Below are 25532 nucleotides of genomic sequence, written 5' to 3' on the forward strand. Positions count from 1 at the left end.
TGTGTAAACTATTTTATACTTATCATGGAAGAACTGAACAAGACTCAACTTTGCTTATCTGGGCTTTCTTTTCCTTTTGAAACTTCAAGGCTTTTCACAAGTACTTCTCAAAGTTGACTTAGGTAACAACAGAGTTACAAATTTTGACATGAGGTAGAAGAAAGCACAGTTAGAGCTGGTTTTAGTAATTGTGATATGGCTTTCGAAAGGGTTATGAAATTAGTGATCATTTTTATGTACCTAAAAATAAGGGATAAATTGCTATGAAACTGTCCATGTGCCTATGTAGAAGAAATAACCAGTCCGTATGATGAGAAACTACTTGGCTCACAAATAAGTTTCAGTGGTTCCAGAGAGTTTATTTTTACCCCAGAAAATAACAACAAATAATAAATAAAAATGTCTAAGGTATGTTGTAGTGGCTTGTTGATTGCTACTGTAGCTAGAGTGACTGATAGCTAGTTAGTTAAAATGCTGTTAACACTGATTCCCATCATTGAGACCATGTAAAAAATTATCAGAATTTTTACATGAGGAAGTCTGGTCACAAGTATCCTGATTTTTTTTTTTTACCTGCACTGTGGTTCTGATACATCAATGTGACATGCTTTTGCAAGGCCTCTGCATGTCATGGCAAAGTGTCAAAACATTTTGGGAAGGGCTGTGTGACATAGCAGGAGTGTTTTGAAACATGCCCTCTCCATGCTAAGCTTTAACTAGATTAAAGAATGTATTTTCTTTCTCAAGTTTTTATAGCCCTACTCATATACAATTTACTGTCCCTTAGCAATTGAATACCAATGTTACAAGAAATGAAATACCAGTCAATTTTTTTTTCTAATACTTCCTCCAACCCAATTTTCCCCATTTTTCCTGGTTTATCTCTACAGAATCACAAAGAGATAACTAGAGTTATTCAGACAAGCTATATCTTGTTGTGTCAAAGGCAGCACAGAAAGTAAGTCCAATGCAGAATGAAATGTTTACCTTCACAATTCTTTTTCTGATCTCTTTACTCTGTTGTTCAGGGCTGCTTTGCCTTAATGAGCACTCTCAAAATTTGCATTAGGTGCTAGTACCAAGATTGGAATTCAGCTTCATGCTTCCCTACTGCAAAGTTCTTAGTGCTGACTCTGTTCATTCAGCAATTCTTTACAATAAGAAGTTGATGTAATCCTTTCTTTCTGTTTTTGACAGAAAGAAATCACACCAGTAACATAAATTACTACTTAGTGGGATGGATGTTGCACACAGAGAGGGAAATGTGAAGAATAGAACTTTAATTATTATATAAGGAAAATAAGACATAGTACAGATGTGTAAAGTGTCCTAAAAAGGCCATATAGTTTCCTTTTACATTTTTTTTTGTTAGTTTGTTACATAGGTTGTAGAAGCTGCTTGGCTCTTAATAATGTAATACTCTATTTCCTTCAGGTCTTCAGGTCATCCTGCCTGAGTATCTGCAAGAACATTTTGTCCAGGCAGCTTTAAGTTACATAGCCTGCAATTCAGAAGGGGAGTTCATCTGCAAGGACAATGATTGCTGGTGTCAGTGTGGTCCTAAATTCCCAGAGTGCAACTGTCCCTACATGGACATTCAAGCTATGGAAGAAAATCTGGTCCGCATAAGTGAGACTTGGAACGCATACAACAGTGAATTTGAAGAATCTGGTGAGCCATTTTGTAAAATTTTTGTCTGTTTGGCTGAATCTCACAAAAAGTTTTTATACAACAGGCTCTATCTCAAATCTCCAGAATGGTTCATACATCTAAAGCACTTAAAACGCATCCTGGATCTGAGGCTTAATTGTTATAACTGTCTGATAGGAAGTGTTGTCCTTACCTCATGATGATTAGCAGTCTGTGTAATTACACTAAGATTTAGGCAGCTCTGTTTCAGTATCACCTGCTATGCTCTGTGGGTCCAGGGCTGTGACCTGTAGGAGCAGGAAGTATAGTGGAAGAGGCAGAAGGAAGAACAAATGAAGAACAAAGTCAGGTTATACACTTTATGTTGGTATTCTGCGCTTCCATTCTGTAATGTGGCTGAAACAGCTCATTTCCTTTTTTCAGTGTTGGGCCAAAGTTCCTCCTGTACTTCCCCTTTGTCCGATCCCTCCAGCAGTACCATGAAGATGACACAGAGCATAGCTGGCCCTTGATTGACCAAGTAGTTAATAGTTCATTCCATCATAGCTGGCAACTTGTTTCTTCCTATGATTTCTTTTTAAACTAGATCTATCCATGTTGTCTTTACAAGATGTTTGTGCCACATTAGTCTTCTTGAAAGCATAGAGGTTTGTTTCATACATCATTTCACCTGTCCTGATCATCAGAACTTCTGGTCCCATAGAGAATGGGAACCACAGGTAAAATCGGCTTCTGAACAACTGTTTTCACAACTCACTCACTCAGTGATGTCAGGAACAGCTGTCTAGCCAGATGGTGGGAAAAGTAAGGAGAGCTCAGCAGACCTAGGAAAAATCACTGAGGAGGAAAAGCAAACAGAAATGAGATATTAGGAAAAAGCAGAAAAAAAGCAAAAATCACAATTTTTAATGGGTTGTGTTCGAGAAAGAGAATGAGTTAGTAGATGAGAGAGTGAACAAGACTATTCTGTGGTCGTGGGAAGAACATAGGAGAGGAAGAAATATCAGTAACATACTTAACTGTGAACAGTATATTGTATACACTCATTTCTTATATTTATTGGTTTATTGTTAAAGACTGATTTCTCAATTCAAGGTTGAGAATTTCATAAGACTCTGTATCAGTTAAAATTTCAATTGTTGCAATGTTTAGTGAGACCTGATACCTAAATCTGAGTCCATTTGGAAAATCACAGGCCCTTTTCCCAGCCCCAGTCTCACTTTCAGCGTGAGTACACCAGAGGATCACAGACTTTTCTGATTATAAAAGCATTAATTGTTTGGTTTTTTTTTTGTTTTGTGTATGTAAAAATGCATTTTCCCCAATTACTATTTTGGCACCTTTAAGCATTTATGGAGTCAAGCTATCGATTACTACTTAGCAAACTAGGGCAAACGTATTGACTCTACAGAAGGGCACAGTTTTGTTTACTGTATTTCATCCTATTTGGATGGGATGTGGTACTGTTCAGTGCCTGAAGAATGTCACCTACTTAACAGCAATTTTAGTTAAACTGAAAGAACACGTGTCTGAATCTGTGGAGGATTCTTGTAGCAAGCTGTATAGGGGCATCAAATTACTTATGAGCCTGAATAATTGTAAGCTGCGCATAGTCTGACGTTCAGGACCGAGACATGAATGTCAGGGGAAGAATGGGTAGAAGTTAAACTCTGTGCTTTTAAAAAAGGCTCTTTAGCTACGCTGTGTGAATCACTAAAATGGCAATTTCATATATATCTGTTGGGTAACTGCTAGTAGATATGATTCCTGAAAAGTGTGAAACGTATATTATTAACATCATTAAAACATATGCCACACCCACTCTTTAACCCTTGAATTATTTCTAATCTAATAAATATACAAAGCATGACTTCCACATCTCATAGGTAGCTTAGAAAATCTGTGCTTTTAACTTATAAACTGTTTTGCATAAAGATGTTTATGGGAGGATGGGATAGGTAACCTTGTATGTGTATGGGTCTGTACATAATTGGAAAAAAAAAGTTAGCATGTGAGCTTCTGATAGATAGGTTAGTCATTGCCCATTCAACCTCCCTGTGTAAATCATACATTCCTATTTGAACAGCTATTCCAGTACTGCCACACGCCATCTGTAAGCATTTCTAGCCACAGTGATTACTGAGACATTTTCTGCAAAATTTAGAGCTTGTGCAGCATTTAAACAATGAAAAACATTATTAACCAATATCAGCATGATCTGATTAAAGTTAATAGCGTGTTCAGAGAACAAAAGTGTCCTTTATTAAACAAAATGAATGTTTTAAATAGATATTTCATAACTTTGTGGGATATATACCCTTCAGTCTTGGTCTAAATAGGTGGAAGTCAGCTTTTGAGATAGGACTATGTTGTTTTATTCTAATCAATGTGTAACAAAAATAAATTAGCTAGAAAAATAAATTAGCAGAGTGAAGGAAGGCCAAATTGTTTAGTTATTTTGAGTCTTAAGGAGACGAAGATCAAGGTAAGCCAGAGCACTAAGTACTGGCTGATATAGTCTGCTATGGACTGCAGCGGAATGAGTAAATGAATTCCGTTCTTTGACAATATGAACTCCAGATTCAAATAAAGTTAAATACAAGTGTATTTGTTTTCTAACTTGTCTGCCCTTCTGCCCTTCCTTACCTTACATGTAACAAAGTAGTCCTCTGTATCCAGAAGCACATTTTGTCCCCTAATACAAACTTATTAAACTTAATGGGTTCACTTGAGCACATGCATGTTATCTGTGGACAGAATTTAGCCTGAAGAGGAAGAAATAAATATTCTATTTAAGATAATTTATTTACTCTCAGTGTTATCTCTCTTTTTGCCTGTTAAAGAGAAAACAACTGAAGAATAGATCTCTTTAAAGAAAAAAAATATGGCAGTTTTTCAGTGCCTAAATCCCATTTGAAATCAATGGGTAGCTAAAATTTGGGTTTGCTGGTAATAACAATTCTCTTTTGAGCAACTATGATTATTATAGATGAGATGACTAAACAGATATCAGTTCAGGATTTGTCATCTGTTATTATGTGCAGATTAAATTTCACTCAGGGTCTTCTGGCACCTTTTAACTACTCAAATCTCATTTTGGAGGACATGGAACAGTATGTTGATTATTTCTCAGTCAATTTGCCTGCTTTTTTTGTCTCTCTAGCTACCCTCCAGCAATACATACTTGATCACTATCAGCTCAATGAGCTTCATATAACATCTTAGTATCAGGGTATGTTGTAAGTTCTCAAATAAACTACAATAGCTACTTGAAATTGTTTATTCTGAATCATCTGCTTATTCTTCATCATATCTTGTGGCCTCCAGACTCCGCTGCTACCATTGCAAATGAGCAGATATTTTGTTATAAAAAATCCATCCTGAAGCTTTTCAATGTTTATTAACAAATTTCATTAGTTTATTGAGGCCTTTGGCAGGATGAATGGGTAAGCAAAGTTCTCTGAGAACATCGTTCCAAGAAGCTCTGTTCTTATCGCCTAACATGTGGCCTAAAAATAACACCTCTGATGGAATCAAGCAGTGTGAAACTAGCCTTTCACAGGAATTTGTAGCCTAAAAGGACAACTAGATAATCTAGTTGAATTGCTGTCGTCACAAGTCACTAAGTTTCACTGAGATTCTAGAAAATTGAGTCCGCTTAGGTTAGATAAAAGCATTAGACTAAAACACTGCAATCTTCACTAGTATGGCTGCAGTGCACTCCACCTTGGCAGTGTGTTATTCTTTAAATATTGACAGTTTTCCTCTACCACTTCTGCCCCTAATACTAGGAGCATACACTTGTCCAGCTCTTCGTCCCTGAGCTTGTCCTACCTCATCTTCTCAGGAAACTTTCTCTTTTCTATTTAAGGGAAAAGCTTTAACCTAAACGCGCAAGTGCTAATTTGTTTCACACAGTGAAGAGCATCAAAAGATTCCTTAGAAAAAAATATCAAATTTTTGAAGTATGTAGGACTTTGACAGCTTATGGTTACAGCAGTGTTGAAGGTGGTGTTAGTGAATATGTTATCTTGTTACACATCACCAATTTTGGAAGTTTTTGGGATAAAGAAGCAAAATCTAACATGCAACTCTCTCAATAACTGACTGGTAATTTAGCATTTTACGGAGATTATGACCCATTGCTCTAAAACACATGAAAGGCGTGAAGACCCATAAAAACAACCACAGGCTCTGGAATCTGACAGCAAGGATAAGAATATAATTGTGCATTGTCTGTACCATAATCCTGTTGTGGTTGACTACTGAGTCCCTTTGGAAATCTGCTTCACTTAAACAATTTGAATGACAGGAGTTTTCTTTTAAGGTGTTCTACTTAGTGACATCTAAAATAAATTTGTAGCAGTGCATGTTGCAACTTAGTTTTATTTTTCTAAATTAAAAAGGCTGTTAAAATAAATAAGGACGTGGATGATAGGGTTGCTCAAACAACAGAAGATGGCAAAAGTGCATTTTCATAATTTCTTTATCATAGCATTTATGAGACCTCCTGGAAACATGAAAGTAAATTTTTTCATCCAAGCATTTATTTTCATACAGCTTACAGACAACGGTATCTTGCTGCCTTGTCTCTGCACATCTCCCAAGTGCTGAGCAGCTGATTTTTTTTTTTTTTTTCTTTCCCCGTGAAGGCAACGGAAGCTCTTTTGGAATATTTTCTTGAAAAGCATTGGATGAGGAGATGTACAACAAATATTGAGGTGTATTTTCAAAGTAGCTTTGAAGTTCAAAACTTAATATTTCAAACAGTTTAAATACAAAATACTATGGAAGGAAATATCACCCTTCAAACAAATTGGACAGAAATTTTACTGTCACAGCTGGGCTTAAAGGTGATTCAGTGATGTGCTGGAATATGTGATTATTTTAATCATTTGTAGTCTATTAACTTCATGATTTGACTTATGTGCTTAAGTGTTAAGCATCAGCTTAAATAGATCAGAGCCATCTAGGACCTTGAAGAACTTGGCCCACTGAACACAGTTTATGCCACCAGCTGTGTGGCTTCACAGGCATAATTAAACATCAAAAGTCATCCTGTAAATATTTTGCAATGTGTCCTTCTACAGCTTTAAAAGATAAACTTCTCTTCTGCAGATGTGGAGTTTGAGTTTTTAATCACTCCTATATCTGCTTTATAGACATATTTACAAAGGGAAATGTCAGTATCACAGAAAGAATAAGTGCTAAAAGTACAGCCAAAGTATTTTCACATTAATATTTGCTGGAACTATTTTTCATTGTGCATCCATCCTCCTTCATTGCTTTGTTTGCAAAGTACTAGCTGAAGTGAATTGCTGTTGCAAGCTATTTCTTCTTAAATCCTTGGATTCACTGTATTTTGACTTCATGTCTGGTGCAATTCATAATTCCCTAATAAATCCAGGGTATTCTACTATTAAGCATTAGTTACTGGCTTAAAATAATCTGAAAAAAAAATCCAGTTTTGAAAGGTTCATCTAAAAATGAGATCTGAATCTCCAGTTACTGTATAGCACTACATAGAAAGGTACCAATTTTTTTCTTGCTTGCATCAGCATAGATTATTTTTAAGACTTCAGAGTCCTGCTTCCTCAGTTCAGTTATTATTATTCCATTTCTTTATAATGATTGAATTCATGATGTTCTCCAAATCCATTGTACAAAAGAATTGGATTTAAAGGACTGAAGAAAACAGATTCTTGTAGAGCAGATAAGCTTATTACTGAATTAAATATCAGTAATACTGAAGATGAGAAAGTTCAGGCATCCCATTCTTTTTTTTGGGGTGTAGCATTTGCGTCTTCTATTTATTTTATGTAAAATCTACAGAAAGTAATGGGAGGTATTATCTCCATCATTCCATCATCTTCAGTGATATTTAGAGAATTATCTATTTAAGTATCCTGAATTTGTATCTCGATCTTCAAAATGGAAAAATATGGAAAGCCACCGTATTTTGATGATACACTTTCAGAACAGTCTCCCTTCTCCTTCAGCTCATATTTTCCTGTATGACACATAAGCATACTGTAAAATGCCAACTCTGAAACAAGACAGACACTTTCCACTAAGCACATCTACTTCCCAGATCTGTAAATCTGTTTTATTAAAACCAAGTACAATGGAAGCCCAAAGCTGGTTTTGGAAAATATGAAGAATTAATGTTCTCTTGCTCTTGAAGTTAATCTAGACATTAATAAATTGAAACTCATATGCAAACTTGGCCAATATTTTTACTAATGAATGCTACTAAAAGACAGAAAAATGTTTCAGTTCACACTGTGCATCTTGGAATTGGTGGTGGTCTTGCTGTATAGACATCTAATATGTCTGAGGCATGACTTCTCAAAAGATTGACCAACTATTTGTGGTCACACTACATGTCTTTAAAATAGCTTTGTGTGCTGACCCCAGGCTTCGAAACTATCTTGCTGTCTTTTGTGAAGGATCTAGATCCCTGTTCTCACAGTGAAGGTGGTTTCCATTAACCAGGCTGCAAATTATGGTAAAATGCAGTAAAATCAAGACTGGAAATTACAGTTAGCGCTGATGTGGAAGTGCAGATGCTCAGGGCAAAATTCCTTACATTCACTGCTAGCCATATGAATTTGCTACAGATGGACAGTATTGCCTTTATGATTATTGAGGCTGTAAAGGAGGAACTCTAAGATTGTTCCAAAGTCAGACACTGGGTTATGACAGTCACACAGTCTGTCAATACATACATCCATAGCAAGTGATCATATTTGATCTGAGAATGTACACAAATCTTCTAGTATTTCTCAGGAAAGATAATTTTACAGTCATTATTCCTGCATGTATGTTGCAAGACATACATACTTGCATGGTGGGTGTTGGTCTTTTCTCCCAAACAACTTGTGACAGGACAAGAGGAAATGACCTCAAGTTGCAGCAGGGGAGGTTTAGGTTGGCTATTAGGAAACACTACTTTACTGAAAGAGTGGTCAGGCACTGGAACAGGCTGCCCAAGGAAGTGGTGGAGTCACTATCCCTGGAGATGTTCAAAGAACATGTAGATGTGGCACTCCAAGACATGATTTAGTGGTCGTTGTGGTGTTGGGTTGATGGTTGGACTTAATGATCTTGGATGTCTCTTCCCACCTTAAGATTCTATGATTCTATGTAGAGACTCTGGTCTATGCTGACCACATAGTAATACATATGTTGAGTTTTTCTTTCAGTCAGTTTGAGTAACAATTAAAAATTAGCAGATATAGCTGGAGTAATCAGACTTATTTAATTTGATAAAAGAAAAAAATGTTTAGTAAAGCAGACACAAAATCATTCAGTTAAAGATTTAACTTTATATTTTGTTTAACTTAGATTTAAATAGTTTACATTTGAAGTTAAAATTAAAAAAAAAAAGTAAATAAATTCAAAATAGATTGTCCCGTGCTGAAGACAGAAATCTTAAACGTCTGGTTGACAGAATGCATTATGATGAGAGCCAGTGACCAATCCAAATCTTCAAGATCAATTGTGAATCACAGCATAAAGACTAAGGAACCCTGGGGGAAAGAAGGTTGCGTCATCAGATAAGTACTAGCTTTTTCATAATTTCATACACTGTTGTCAGCTGAAGTGCTGGAATTGTCTTAATTATGAATAATCTTAATTATTTCCCAGTAGTGCATTAAAGAATGCAACTAGTGTCCCTCATGTGGTTCGTTCTTTCCCCTCCTCTCCATCAGACAAGCATTTGAAAATATTGCTGTGATTATAGTATGTTAGATTGTTTCTGATGGATGACTCCAAAACTACAGCAAGCCTGCATTCAGTCTGTGATGTTTAACCTTAACAATCCCTCTGTTTAGTCAGAAAAATCTAATATAACTTGCTTTGCCATCCAAATAAATCACAGATTTTTGCTATTCCTTTAGCATGAATTCTTTCTAAAAGCTGTTTCATCAAAAGTGAGCACCATGAGATTCCTTTTTATTGCCTCTCACTATCTTCAAGTCAAAGTTACCTAGCTGACAAGTAAAAAGGTATTTTTTCCCAGCTGCCAAGCCTGTTTACATTGTGTAAACATCAGCCTGGGTTCTAGCCTTCTCCCTTATTACCAGCAGTAAAGACAACCCTAAGATCGAAACAACGCCTCTTATGTAAGCTAGAGTGATGTTGTTTTAAAAATTTTCAGACTGCCTTTTAATCACTAGGGAAAAATTATCTTGGTGGTTGTAGGGTTCCTTATGAGCCTTCTAGTACCAGGGAAAAATAAGAAAAAATAGAAATAAAAAAAGGAGACACTGCGTTCTAAGATAGGCATTTTAAAACATAGTCAATATACCAAATGTCTCATTTACACCTTTTCCAAGTTACTAAAGGGCAGAAGGTAATTGTAGGCTTAATTTGGAAATGTCAGTTTAAACACAGACATTGCTGTATGTACGCTGTCATCAGAAGAAACTTCTTCCAATCATAATGGAAGGAAAGTGCCCAGATTGACTTCCAGACTCCATGTTGAGATTCGTGGTGTTAAATAACATTGCAGATGGCTAGGTTTGGTTTGGCATCATGGACAAACTGTAAATTTAGAGTCGCACAGTTGTCATTTGCAGTGAAGACAGTTTCCACTTGAAGTTCTCTCATGATGCAGTCCAGTGAACCTCTTGCCGCTTTTCCGGTTACCGTGTTTCAGTTGAAACGCGTGTAGCGTAAGCTTAAAAATGAAATCTGGAACTGAAACTGAATATTGGAATTTGTTCAATTTATCAAATCAACAAATTCAACCTTGCTGCCTAATAAGCTTTGATTTCATTGATGCAGAAGGATGAGAGAACGTACCTGTCAGAGGGCCCCTGCAAGCTGTGCACAGTACACACACAAGGCGCGATTGTGCAGGTCGTTCAGGTGGCACAGTCTGTCTCTCTGTTGACCAGAATAGGTGGATTGCGATGCAAAGTGAGTCTCATTTGAAATCTTAATTGAAAGACTTCTTGTGAAAAGTCTGACTGGACTCACTGGCAGTTGAAGGTGCTTTTTAATCACTGAGAATAAAGACTTCAATCAATATGGTTCAAACTATTTGCCCCTGAGCAGTGAGCGGTGGTTTTCTTTAAAACACTACTTACAGCTTCAGGCTCAAGGCCAAGAAAACTTAGCCCCCTGAGTTCTTAACATAATTATTGTTTTCTGTATTATCTTGCAAGGGTGTTAATTTGCCTCCCCGTAATTAACTTCCCTGTGTGGTTGTCAGGAAGTTTAATCAATAGCATGAACAGATACACTATGCTGTCGTTCCTTCTGCGACCGGTGCTCCCCTCCCTGCCTCTCCCACCCCTGCGGAGGTGTCAGTGTTGTAATAAAATGAACAGGTGGGATGCGCGTAACTTCTTCAGAGAAGCAATGTCTAAACTGTTCGTCTCCTACTCCAAAATGAAGGCACAGCCAATCAGGTCCCATGAATATAATTGCCCCTGTTCCAAAACTAAAAGCGTTACGTGACTCCTGCTAAAGCAGCACCTGGCAAATCAACTTAATAAAGTTTTAGCCGGCATTGCAGTCTCAGACACTTTAAACGTTGTGATGACATTGTAATAAGAGGAGGAGCAGAAGGCTTGATCTAATATAATTCTACTTATGTCCACCGTGTACAGGACATAATGTAATTCCTTTCAAAGCTAGTGACAAAAAAAAACCAACCTTATTCTTGGTGGAATTCCAATCTGCCTTGGCAGCTTTGGACTTTCTTTATTAAGAGGGATGTTACTGTGGCCTCTTTTTTTCTTCTAGGGCAGTGTTGTCTGTTCTGATTCATAGCTTCTTAAATCTTCTCTTGCAATGGCTTAACACTGGTTATTTACTTCAATGTGTTTTCCAAGAACACTTTTCAGTTTCATTCATTCTCTTCCCTGAGCCATCCTTCCGTGATACATTACAAGTTTATTTACCTTAGCCAGTTTTTAAGCTACAGGAGCTACCAGCATGACCCAGTCAGTCAGATACAAGTAGGGTAACTTTTGGAGTGACAGAGGTTATGTCTAAATCTATGCATTATGTGCATTTGTAGTGCTATAGACAGGCAATAATAACTAGCACTAGATAGCAATTGGAACACCCATGCTGCAGAAATACTTTTAAACCATGCTGAAATGATCAAAACCTTTACAAAAAAAAAAAAAAAAATCCGAAACACCCATAGATAAATTTTTGAGAAATTTTTCTTGAAAGCTTACAATGAATTCCAAGGGACATCTGTTTGAAGAGTGTGACGTGAACATTTTTAAAAGAATAATGAACCAAAATCACCTGAAAAAAAACCGAGAGGATGAAGAAGGGGGACACACAGAGCTGTTGGAATCTGGCTTTTTGGTTGCTAAAAAGTGGACTTGGTTTCAAGGGCGTATTTAGATTGAGAATAAGAAACAGGTCGCTTCTTGATTATAGGAAATGTGAGCCCTTTCAGCTCGCAGCAGTCTAGGGAAGGTTATTATCTCCTGCCTAGTAAAACTTGAGAATTAATCCATGATTTGCAGGATAAAATTCTGTCTTTACTACCAATGTTTACTCCGCAATTTTTTTTCCTCTTTATCTGGGCACTGAGAGAGTCCCAAGGCTTGTGAAGGGAGTATCTGTGGTTTCCTGTTCCTGTGACAGGTTGACATTACTTGCAGTATATATATAAAAAAGCATACGTGTATATACATACATATATATATAAACATATGTAAAGTCAGTTGTATTGTAACATTTGATAAAGTTCCTCAGAAACTATGTATTAATGAACGATCAGAGGATCTCTGTTCCCCATCAATTCCACCTTCACCCATGCTGATACTTACCCCTGTTCTCTCCTCCTTGCAAAGCCTGGGGTTTAGAGGAGCTATCGCTGCAAGGTTCCTCTCTTTGGGAAAAAAAAAAAAAGTCCACAGAAAAAAACCTACTTCAAGAATCATTAAAATTTGCTTCCCCTGGGGTTTACGAGGCAGCTAGATTGTAGCAGTTCCAACAGCCTGTCCAGTATGAAGTGTTGAGCTTCTCTGCTCCTTCGTATGCCGTCCATATCTTCCAGAACACGTTTCTTCTCTTTGTCCTTCAGAAAGTTTAAAGGAGATTTCGTTTACTTTAGAGAAGAAAATGTTTTAATTATAGGGAGAGATGAATGATTTAGCCTAGATGGGGGAGGAGGGGAAGGAAAATTCCGCTTTACTATCTTTTCTGTGAAGAAATAAGGTTGTTTCAAGCTGCAGTCTAATACTTCCTTGAATTGGATTCTTTTCAAACATGTATTTCTTGGAACACCGCTGCTACTTCTTTGACAAATTAAGTAATACATCATGAACAACTAAAATCCACCACAACATAAAAACAAATATATGCTCATTTTAGTACTTTGTTTTCTCCAGGCTTTTGAATCATAGTGGGACATTTTAAAAAACATCTATCTTTTATAAATCTCTTTAATAATATCTCCACAATATTGAGGCAGCGCTTCGTGGAACAGCAGCCATGTGCAACCCTTTGAAATCTGCTTTTTATTCTCTCACGACCAGCTTTGTGGTTTGAGGTTTCAATTTGCAGCTGACACTGACATTTGACTTGCTATTTATTGCCCCAATTACAATTAAAAACATTGTTATGGGAAAGGAATGATAATACCATGGTGACGTTGTTAGAGTAGTAGGTTTTTCACATACAGTACAATTATGTGAAAAGTGTGGCAAACTGTTGGGGATTACAAGATCTTGCCTACCAGAACTCTTGCTCCTCACAGTAACTGCAGCTACCATGGAGGGCTCCAAGGAGGATGCCGTTGCCTGGAGCAAATTTTTAAATAAGCAAATTTATTATTATTATTTGTAATACATTGCAACAATTGAATTTGGAGTCTGTTGTGCTAACTACCCTATAAAGATATAATGAGACATGCTCCTTTCTGAAGAACTTGCAGTCTAAACAGAAAAGATAGCTGAAGTGTAGCAGAGATAAATATTTGTCTACGCAATATTACAAAATATTGAGGTAATTGTTTTGAAAAAAAAAACAAAACAGGAGTAATCTTTAAATAATTGCAAAACAATGCTTTTTTTGACAGAATACAGCAAAGTGATTTGACCCCCATTTTGAAATGTTTGTCATTTTGTCATTTATTACTTTGTAACTTTTATGTTATAATACAAAATTAAAGGTTGATACAAAAATGTAAAATGCTCTGTCAAAGTCAAGTATTTTGACTGATTCAAAGCAAAGTAAAACAAGAAACCTTGCAAGGTTCCTTTTAGAGGATTTCGGAGAAATTGGAAGCATTTGGAGAGTTTTAGAGAATTTCAAAAGATTTAGGTTACATTCTGATTTTAGAATACTAAAAGTCCTGTGACAAAATGGATTTTCTATACTCTACACAGTTCTACTTAAGAGCCACCTCTGTTGTGAAATGAATAGCTTTAACAGCTTCCCTTAGCTTTTGTGTGATGTTAATTGGTAGTCATCTTTCTGGCTTTAATCTATAACAAAAATAAAGCAATATTTCTATCAAATGGCTTATTTACAACATCAGCAGATGAAATGGGCACAGGGGTTAAGCAGATTGGCAGAGCAGAGTTGGATGGCTTGCTTTGCTGTGGTATGTCATCTGTTCTGTAGGTAAATGGGTTGCTGGAGTTACTAGAGATATTTTCTTAGTGTTTTTCAATGAAAGATTTTGATCTGAATATTTATTGGCTCTGACTGTTGCTCATTTTCCTTACACAACACTATCTCTTTTTTTGAGCTTACTATTAGAACAAATTGTGTCATAGGAAGGCTGGAGTCATATTAAAACGAGGTTTAGACAAATTAGTAGCATAGACAAGGAGACAGGTTATTTTGAAAAAACCAACACCCCAACGGGACTAAAATTGCAACTGAAATTTCTCATTTAATATAAAGTTTCAAGTTTCTGAAGTAGTTTTTTCCTCAGACAAGCAGGAATTGGGAAAGGCATTATTACAGGCACCTGCCTTTGGAGTATCATCTCATGGATCATTCCTCAGAGAGGGAATAGTATTCCCTCTGCAAAGCACTAAGGAAGATTAAAAAAAGAGATAGGGTCTTCGTGAAGATGCTACAGAGCCAAGTATCTGAACCTTCAGCTGCACAGGATGGACAGCTAGAGTCTGTACTCGATAGTTTGCATTTGCCACTTGATGAAGACAGGGGAACGAGACGCTTGTGACTTCTGGCAGCAGGAAGGTGGCTCCTTTTCCACGTGTAGATCTGTGACTGCAGAATGGGTTCAGTGTCCTGGTGAGCTGTCGGAGCTAGCCACGCCTGGCCCACATGCAGGCACTAAAAAGCAGCGGATAACAGCATTTGAAGATGGAGGTCCCCCTCTGCCAATCTGATCTCCTCTCTGGGGAGGTTTTCTGAGGACTTTGACCTGGGAAGTTAAAGAGAAACTGCTGAGGATCGTTTGGCTTGTCTTAGTCTATTATCCCTTGTTGCTCATCCATGTGAGCAATAACAATACTACCAGAGGAGTGCTGGAGTGTATCGGGAGTGACTGCATGGCTCAGGCCCGTGTGGTGTCTTCTTGGTCCTACTAAGTAAAGGGAAAATCTTTCTTAGGAATACATAGTGCATGATGACAGTAACAAGAGTAATGATAAAACAGGGCAAATGGAAATCCACCTCAAGTGTGCTTGCTCAAATGCACTCAACCTGTGAAATTAGTAAAATGAACCAGAACTCTGCACGAGGTCATGGAGGTACAGCATTCTTAGGACAGCAGAGACAGAGTGGAACAGCTTGCCTAACTGCAATACTGAAGTATGGACACAAGTTCATCGGAAAGCCAGGCAGGGACGATGAGGAGGATAGTTGCCCTCTGTGTTAAGGAGTAGCTTGGATGTATGGAACAGCGCTATGGGATGGACAACAGGAATGAGACCTTGCAGATCAGAGTCAGAGGAGAGGCCAGCAAGGGTGACATCGTGGTGGGCGCGTGCTACAGACCACCCAGTCAATATGAGGAAGTGGATGAAGCTTTCCTTAGGCAACTTAAGGGTATGTCTGGATTGCAAACTGCTTCTTGCAGGGAATGTTAACCTCCCTAACATCTACTGAAAAGCCAAAGCTGAGACATAAGCAGTCAAGGAGGTTTTTGGAGGGTATCAGGGATAACTTCTTGATAAAGATACTGGATGGATCAACAGGAGTGACACAGAGCTGGACTGGCTATTCCCTAATGAGGAAGTGCTGTTTGGGGATGGGATAATCAACGGCAGCCTTGCCTGCAGAGGACATGAAAAAATGATGTTCAGGATCTGGAAAAGAGTGGGTAAGGAGAGCAGCAGAATGTAGACCGGGGCTTCACAAAAGCAATCTTCACCTAATTTTGGGAGCTAGTAGGTGCTGTTCTTTTTGAGGCAACTTTCAAGACAAAAGAGCTCTGGAAAGCTGGCCAGGTTTTAAGAACAGCATCCTCCAAGAGTAAGAACTGTCTGTCCTGACACTCAGAAAAATACCTAGATATATTGAGGAACAAGCTTTGCTAAATGGGGAACTCATGTCAGAGCTCCAAATCAAAAAGGCAGCATACAGGAGGTGCAAACAGGGACAGGCTACCAAGGAAGAATTCAGAAACGTTGCCCCGGCATTTAGAGATGGTGGTAGGAAAACCTAGAACCAATACGTGCATGGAAGGGATGCCAAGAGCAACAAGAAAAGCTTCTATAGCTGCCTTAGTGGTAAAAGACTGAACGTGGAAAAGTGGGCCTGCTACTGCTGAATAGGTGGAGTGATTTAGTGCTTTATTTGTTTCAGCATAAACAAATAACGCAGAGGTACTCAATGCCTGCTTTGCCCTCAGTCTCCACCAGCAAATATCCCAGGTCCTAGTATCACACCCTTGTTAAAAACTAGCTGATTTTTGTCAATTTGCCTTAGACCTACTGCAACGTTTTGTTTGAACCAAAGCAGAACAGTTTTCACATGAGGTGTTATACACTTGTAGACCGTGATGGCAGAATTTTATTACCTTTAGAGCAAGTTAAGGAGTTTGATTAAAAAAAAAAAAAGAGACCCTACATACAAATGACAGATGTGTAGATTTTACAGACACTGCTGAAGTGTCACAAGGGCTGTCAATCAAACTAATAAATATACACCATTTTATTCACTGCAAAGGTTGTCAAAGGTATTTTATTGTTATTCTTAGATAAATAAGGCAGAAAAATGTTTCATTAAAGAATTGTTTAGAGAAATGACAAAACAGCCTCCTTCAATTGCTGTCTAATGGTAGATTTTGACATGATAATATGATGTAAAAAGGGACTTTTCTCCTGCAGGCATACTTTTACTGAGCTTTGTTAAATGAAAAACCTGCTACAGTCCAAATTCTCATTTGTTTTAGAAAATACATAGACTATATCTATAAACCTGTTGTCAATAGTATGCTTCAGTCAGTAAAGGATTCTTAAACTGGCCAGGCAAAATATTTTTTCAGTTATTGTCAGGTTGCTTTTGCTCAGAAAATATAATTGCTTTTCCCATATTTGAATATTGGTAAAAAATGTATAATTAAGTTTAGGTTTGACTATGTAATCCACAATTAGACAGGGTGATAACATTTACTGAAATGTTATGTTGTAATTTCCAGTACTAAAAGTTTTGATGCCATAAGATAAAATTCTTTCACTTTGGGTAAAAGGGCTCATCAGAATGTGACATCAAATGACAGGATAAAACTTGATGGAATGTCAGCTCCCTGGAAACAGTCATTTTTAGAGACTGAGAGAAGATGGCTGAAATTTCTTTTTGTTTGCTTTATTGTGAAACAATTTATTTCTTAACATTTCACCAAATACAGGTTATTTTCAAACTGTTTTTTTTTTTGCTTTGCATTCTCCTAAATGCATGTAGATTGCTCCCTCATTTAATTTCTTTGTGTGTACACATATGCTGTCATTAGTTTCAGCCATAATACAGAGCCAACAGAAAAAAAAACCAAACAAACTGTGTATTTTTTTCTTTGTTAGAAATCCATGTCAAATTTGAATTTTTGTATTTACCAGGAGACTCAGCAATTTTGATCATCCACAAAGTACGTTGCTGAGACCTCCCTAGACCCACGTTATGGCTTTAAGGAGCTGTTGTTTTATCCTCCTGCTCATCCTGACTGCAGCAGTTGAGCTCGTTCTCTGCCTTTGAGCGGTGTGTGTTGGGCTGTGAGAGGGAAATCGCTCTGACTCTAATGCGCGTACCTAGGAAAAAATCTCGTTACATTGATCGAGGATACAGCGACTATGCAATTTAAAAGAAAATTTTAGGAACGACAGTATGAAAGCTGAGCCATGGACTTACTCTAGTTTAGTCTGAAGAAAATAGGAGAAGAAAGTGCAGTGATATTTTGTGGCACGTCAATATTGCCAGCGTTACATTGCACAGCCAGGTGTGGGCCTGTGGTGCTGTTATTAATCTGGTGTTCTGAATTCCCGAGCTGGTATAAATCTGTTGACATCCAAGACACTTCCAAAGATCCTCCAAAAGGGATCTTAGGAAACAAGCTAACACAAGACATTTTGGTAGCCTGGAAAAGTTCCGAAACCATTCAGCCTCAGCTGAAACCAAACCAGAAGTGTGCTGTGGCCTCATAGGTGTGATGGTCTTATACTGTTCTTGTAATCCAAAATACCAGGGATGTGCAAAACATTCATAGCAGAGAAATCAGGGGTCCTGTTCTCTTCCAACACAGAGCAGGCACCTTTTTTCCTTGTAGTAGAGCGTTGTCCAATCCTTTGATGAGGCTTATTGCATTTTTCTGGTCTTTGCTAGCTCTGTGTGCGGAATGTTAATCATCACATTCAGCGCTGAGCCCTGCTCTGATACCGAATAACACTGAGAATCCAAGTCACAAGCTAGGTAGCTCTAGATATTTCTGGCAGACTAAATATGTCTGATATTCATCTGATTTCAGCAATAGTGTTTGCTGCCATTGTGATATTTTTCATTTATTCTTTGCCACTGAAATGCAGTATGCCATTTCTGTCTCTAGGCGCTGTTAATACGAGGAGGATTTGCCTTGCGAAAAGGAGGAAGTGAAAAACAGATATGGCCAGCCATAAAATGAAAGTTAAACAAACTGATTTGTTCAGGCACTGCATGTGATGTTTCACATTTTTCCCCGTTACTTGCAATTAGTTAGGAATATGAAAAAATGGCCCTGCATGTACTACCCATGTGAAAATAAATGAGGAGATGCTGAAATCATATCACCTGTGGTATCAAGTATAATGTTGTAAAAGTGTTGATTTCTAGGGCCCCCAGCTCTGTAATGCTGGCTGTTAATCCTCAGGGATGGCTGGCGCAATGTGTTGATTAGAGGGTAATAGTTTAATCATCTCTCAGTGCTAGGAGTTCCTGTTGGAGTTTCACAGATCATGAAATGTGTCTGTTTAAGATATGAGCGCATTATCTTTCTCCTTTTTTTTTTTTTTTTTTTCAGAAGGCACTGTGTTACCACGCTCATTTTATCTCTATCTCTCTTTTACCTGCATTATGATGCTCATTAGAGAGATCATCCAGGGCACAGGGCTAATCAAATATGATGTTTATTACAGGGAGAAAAAGAAGCATTTTCTTATTGGAAATGCTTTTGCATTGCAAGCTGAGGAGTGTAAACCCTCCTTATCACCTCGTAACACCGCATCCGATTAGTAGTTAGCTGTGGAGCTTATTGCCATTGTGCAAAGGACAGCAAATTGACAATGCTCCTTAAATAAGTTATTACAGCAATATGGAAACGGAAAAGGCGTTTTCTGAGTATATTCTCTCCTCAGGGATCGGGGTTTGGTTTTGGCTTCACGAAACTGAGTTTAAGTAGATATACCAGTGTCTCAGAAGAACAGAAGGGAAATGAGAAGCTAGCGCCTAAAACAGGGAGTCAGGAATGTAGCTTTTGGACCTGATCACCTTGAAAGTCAGCAGAGCTTGGCCAATTTATACAAACTGCAGATCTGTGCTTTGCCAAAGAATATGCTTTGTAGCGCTTCAGTTAAGCTTATTTCCTATTCATTTCTTTTCTATTGTTTTTCATAGAATCATAGAATGGTTTGGGTTGGAAGGGACCTTCAAAGGTCATCTAGTCCAACCCCCCTGCCAGGAGCAGGGACATCCCCAACTAGATCAGGTTTTTGTTTATTTTTTTTTTGTTTTGTTTGTTTGTTTTTTTTTTTTTCTAGCAGTTTGCTAAAAATTTGAAAATACACACTCTTTAGGCTTGGAAGGCTTTCCCAAGCCAGTAGGACTGTGCCTCCTTTAGACAAGCCAGACATAACCCTCTCTCAGCATTTGTGCAAGCCTTGAAGGGAAGTGAGGGCTGGGAAGTGCAATGTGAGGAGACAAAGGTGTAACTGTCACTTGGAACTGGTTTTCCCAAAACCAGTTCTAAGACTCACAGAGATTTCATCCGGTAATGTAGAATTTATTATATACTCCTGATAATTCAAATTATTAAGCTACAAATCCAGGAACAGATGCTTACTTTTTTTTGGAGAGAGGATAAGAATCAGGTTCTTAGATAAAATTAGGGAAGGGAAATAGCAAGAGGCTTGGAATACGTGATTAAAAAAAAATAAACAATTCCTTGTCTCAGACCCTTAATTTGTATGTAGGGACAGCAGAGGGGCAGTGGTGCCGTCCTCAAGGGTAGAGTAGTGGAAAACTAATATTCAAAGAGGAAGGCATGAGGAAAAAAACGAATAACATTGCCAAGGAGCTCCTAGGTGAATTATTAAAACCACTTTATTAAATATAAAATCATAACCTTTGTCCCTTGCCTTTCATTTTTTACTTTCCAGAAGACCTTTCAGTGCCTTTTGTCTCCTGATGAATCTTCATTGATTGCAGAAAATACCGTGCCAAAATAGGGCTGTTCTATTTCATCATGGCCCCGTGTCCCTCAGGATGTGGACGAGGGTCACTCTAGCTCATTTAGAAAAGATCTTTCTTCTCTGCCCATCCAAAAGAAATATTTTTGCCTTCTTTGTCTAAAAATGTTGTTAAAAAACTAAGCTAAAGCTAGTATCAAAACCAGAAGACTTAGAAACAGTGATGGTAATGGAGTATTTTTTCATGTGAGCAGACATTTTCCCCAGTCAACCCTCTCCCACGAGCAACCTAAAATTATAGCAGTGTTAAATGTTATGATTAACTTCAGTTTTAAGAGGGAGGATACTTCAGTCAGTTGGATCATTGCGTTCACGTAGTCTGCTGAACTGTAGACTACCCAAAAGGAGCATCTGGCGGGGTGAAAGCCAAACTGTGGGCTAAGTGACTTCACTGCAGGAACAAGCTGAAAGAAAAAAATGGATCGTGAAGGGTGGGAGGATAGCAGCAGGCAGGAGGGCAGACAGGAGAATGTACTGATATATGGAAACAAGAAAGAAAAAGGATAAACATGTGCATTCAAGGGTGCTACTCATTTTCTCATTTTTTTCCCCAGTAATTAGAGCCCTTTTAAATGGAAGCCTGTGTAGGTTCAAAACTCGTAAATCAACTTGTAAATTATCCTACTTATGCAAATAAACTCACTGATTAATAAAATTCTGTTAATAAGATACAGTCTATGTACCTTATGTGGACTGAGCTAGCAGAACAGATCACAAAGCACAGGATGTTCACAGTAACAGTGATCCTGTGATTGAACAACTCCTTTTTACCAGTTTACAGATGGGGACATGAGTGAAAAAAAAAAACAAGTTATGAGGGACATTTTTTTGAAGTGTCAAAGAACCAGAAAATGCTTTGAAAGGCTCCTTTGCAATTCCAAATACTGTTGAAAGTCTGATCCTTAATAGCTTGTCTGAGGTGAAATAACATATCTGAAAGGGAGCTGGCCTGTAAAATCACATTTCCTTGCATTTCCTAAGTACTGAAATATACTGCTTTTAAGACAGTTTTCTATCTTCTCCAAATGAGAATTTGGACATTGATCTTTAAATGTATATTTATTTTCAGATCCTATATTTGAAGGTAAGAAACTGATTCTTATTTAATCTTCATATTATCCAGGCTGAGAAATAATGACAGTGCTTGTGTTTGTTTCACCATCAGTTTGAAAATTATATAAACATTGACTGTTGCTGGTTTTATTGTAATATTACCACTAAAAATGTAGTTACTTTTCTACTTTGAAAGAGTTAAAATGTTCAATTTTAAAATTGCAAAAGCTCAATTATAAAAAAATCAGAAGTTCAAGAAAAACCCAATTAAAAGTTAATTTTGCTACAACAGTAGCCATAACTGCATAATTAGAGACTATTAATTTTTTTTTTTTCAGATGAATTCAAATTATTTATGAAAAGACTGCCCATGAATTATTTCCTGAACACATCTACTGTAATGCATTTGTGGACAATGGATTCTAATTTTCAACGTCGCTACGAGCAACTAGAAAACAGCATGAAGCAACTCTTCCTTAAGGCACAGAAAACTGTTCACAAGCTCTTTGGCCTTAGTAAGAGATGCCATAAACAGCCACTCATCCGCATGCCAAGGCAGAGGTAAGAAAGCCTATGAAAACCTGAGAAACTCCAACTGCTGTCTTGACACTACAGTCTCCTTAAGGGCGTAGACGTGGGAATGTGTGCAGCGTATGGTACGTGCACAGGATGCAATCTTTATCGTTGTAGGAGTTGAGCAGTCCCAGCTTTCCCTTCCCCGTTCATGGTTTCCTAAATATGATGGGAAAGGTCAACGTCAAACCTGATTTGTCTATGACTGTGTTATGTGAGGCAGCTTACAAACAACGTGAGCGTACGGATTGATCCCGTTTGGGCTGCCTTTGTTTTACAGAACCGCATTTTCAGTGGAACGTGGCCAAGTGTAACAGTGCCAAATAATTGTATACCGAATAATGAATACCTATTCTGAAGCAAGCACAGCTATTTTAAGAACTTTCCAGGTCATTATACAGTATATACTACATACTATTGATTTCTTGTCTCGTTTGTCAGATAGGAATTAGATTTGAAAGGATGCCTGAGGAAAGAAAATAGAAGTGCTTTAGTCCTTCCTAGAAACAGAGAGATCCTGAAAGCTAGCTAGTCAAATCTGTATTAACATAAAGTGATTATAGTTGATCACTGATCAAGAATTGCTTTATTGAAATTAATGGAATGACACTAAAGTAAATTGGAAATGAATGAGCTTTTAAGGGTGTTATTCTTCTGCGTGCAAGCATCGTGGTCCTAGTCCACTGACTCCTGCAGTTAGCATGTATCTCCATTTATTTTAAAGAAATCTAGTTTAGGTTCAGTGTTCCAGAACTGCCAGGAGTACTTTACTCTCCCCTACTTTCGACTCGCCTATTGCAAGCTAAGGCTTCATCAATTCCTCTTTGCCTTTTGGTGCTGCTTAGCTAACCCTTCCCCGTTTTCTTTCAGAAGGAGACAGCTGTTATGGCACTGATGCTCTTCTTTTTCTACATACTGTGCTTTGCTTTGTGATCTGCTAGTTGAAACAAAAACGTATTTTTCACTTGTGGTGTCATTTCACAATTAGAAAACATTCCATTAAGAAAGTTTATATAGTGACTGCAGTGCTTTGACATCATCTCCTGTGTTTCTTGGGCATGACCTGAATGAGCATTCTGCCAAAGAGATGATTCAACATGAAAAACTTCAAGAGGAACTCAGAGCTTTTTAAAATGCAAGAAGCAGAATCCAATCACACTTTTTTTTTCCCCTCCTACCAAAATTTTAAATAATTAAGTCTTCTGAAATAACCTCTATAGTGTTTTGTGGCAAATCTTTGGTTGCCATCAGAAATGGCAATGGTAGAGTACAGATGAATGGAGATACAAAAAGCAAAGCATTAGTTGAAATGGTTGATCAAAACTAACCTGTCTTGTTACCTGAAGGATATTTGTTTTTCAAATTCAGAACTTGTGAGTTTACAGTTTCTTTGTTAATACAAAGGTGTGGTGCTATACAAGAAAGATGTGGACAGGCTGGAGAAGGTCCAGAGAAGGGCCACAAAGGTGATCAAAGGACTGGGAAGCCTGCCTTATGAGGAAAGGCTGAGAGAGTTGGGTTTGTTCAGCCTTGAGAAAAGAAAGCTTAGGGGAGACTTTTTCACCATGTTCCAGTACTTAAAGGGTGGCTACAAAGAAGATGGAGACTCCCTTTTTACAGGGAATAACACATAAAAGATGAGGAGTAATGGGTACAAGTTACTCCTGAGGACATTCTGATTGGACACAAGAAGATAATTTTTCACAATGAGAACAATTAGCCATTGGAATAATCTCCCCAGGTAAGTGGTAGATTCCCCAAGGCTGGACACTTCTAAGAACTGACTGGACAGGGTGCTGGGCCATCTTGTTCAGACCATGCTTTTGCCAACAAAGGTGGGACCAGATGATCCTTGAGGTCCCTCCCAACTTGTATTCTATGATAATACATTTTACTAGCAATGAATTTTCCTGTTTTACAGGGAGTTGTACTTTACTTTCATAACAGTTTGATTTCGTAATGCACCTCTAACTAAGGAATATTCTAACCGACTTTTAAGATAATTATGTCCTATTTTAGTGACTGCCCTATATTTTTTTTTCTAGTCAGTACAGAGGGAGATTGGACCCTTCCAACCTTAACCATTCTATGATTCTATGATTCTATATGATGACATAATAACGGTCAATAGATGGCTCAAAGATCAGTGCTGAAGGCAGGTTTGGGAATACTTAGCCCGCAGGAAGCACTTGCTAAAAGAGAACGTTTTCAAAGGCTGGATTCCACCTATCTGGGAAAATTGCCTTCTGACATCAAGGCTTTTATGGCTGATAAGAAGAGCTTTAAACTGAGAAGTGAGGGGAAAAGGTCAAAAGAAACTGGTTTAATTTCCAAACCTAGTTAAAAAAATCTGATAGAACAAGATACAGGAATGGATAAAGGAATATCGATGATGAAAGCATGGATAGTGAGGAGAAAGAAAACACAGGTATTGACAGAATAGTATTCAGGCTCTTCTTGTGATGAGACTATACCTAACCCAAACAAGGTTCTGATTATTTCAATACAGAACTGCTAACAGCTAAGCATGCAAATGAATAGTGGGTAAGGCAACGGAGAATGAATACCTGAGTAATGCAGTGGAGAAACATGAATTATTGCTCAGGCTGTAAAAACAGACATTTCAGCAGAAAGTGAGTGGAATAACAGAAACAAACCCAAGTCCTAAAATTTCTTATATTTAAGAGAAGAAAGAAATAAAAGCAAAAATCACAGCTTCACGTGCCAATGATATTCTAGGCTCCAAAGAAACAAGAAGGGGGAATTGGAACAAAATGTAATCCTTTCCAAACAACTCCTTCAGATTAGTGTTTTGGCTCTGCTATTGATAGCTAAGGGTGGATTTTATTAGGGAAAGAGAAATTAGACAGACTTAATGGAGATATAAATAATGTTTTAAGTTGTATTTTATAGGCACTTGTCTTTTCAGTTACAGGTTAAAGAGCCGATGTTTCAATTTTTAATAAAGGTCATGATGCTGGCAGTGAGTGAAAACAAAGTAACTGTGCTCATGTTTAATTTTACACTTTATTTCACAAGTCAATAGAAGGTACACACAAAGGATTTTTAAAGGAATATGTTGAAAGTGAGAACTAGTTTTCTCTTTCATGAAGCAGGGAGGTATGTCCTGGAAGTTTAATATAATTAATGAAAACTTTCTGTGAGACTGAGTTTTATAGGGATTTATCTATGTCATCTGCCAGAAATCGTTCCGTCACACTCGAAGGAGCTCCTACATACGGTCAAGGTTATAATTAATTACTGAAAATACCTGTCTCTTTTCTCTGGCCTCAAAATTTTGTTACTGAACGTGAAACAAATTGTTGCTTGATTGTTTCTGAATGGCATTCAATTAATCAGTTA

General features: G+C 37.7%; 1 protein-coding gene across 2 annotated transcripts in view; it reads left to right on the plus strand.

The window, feature by feature from the left end:
* BRINP3 (BMP/retinoic acid inducible neural specific 3) overlaps window positions 1-25532 on the plus strand; it is a 203547-nt gene that overhangs the window by 144809 nt on the left and 33206 nt on the right. For both annotated transcript variants that reach the window (XM_086753209.1, XM_086753210.1), the window contains exons 6-7: window positions 1435-1671; window positions 21935-22157. In XM_086753209.1, the coding sequence (XP_086609335.1) occupies window positions 1435-1671; window positions 21935-22157 (460 nt within the window). The remainder of the gene's footprint in view (window positions 1-1434; window positions 1672-21934; window positions 22158-25532) is intronic.

This window comes from Chlamydotis macqueenii, chromosome 8 (assembly GCF_036417535.1).
Source record: "Chlamydotis macqueenii isolate bChlMac1 chromosome 8, bChlMac1.mat, whole genome shotgun sequence".
NCBI lineage: Eukaryota > Metazoa > Chordata > Aves > Otidiformes > Otididae > Chlamydotis > Chlamydotis macqueenii.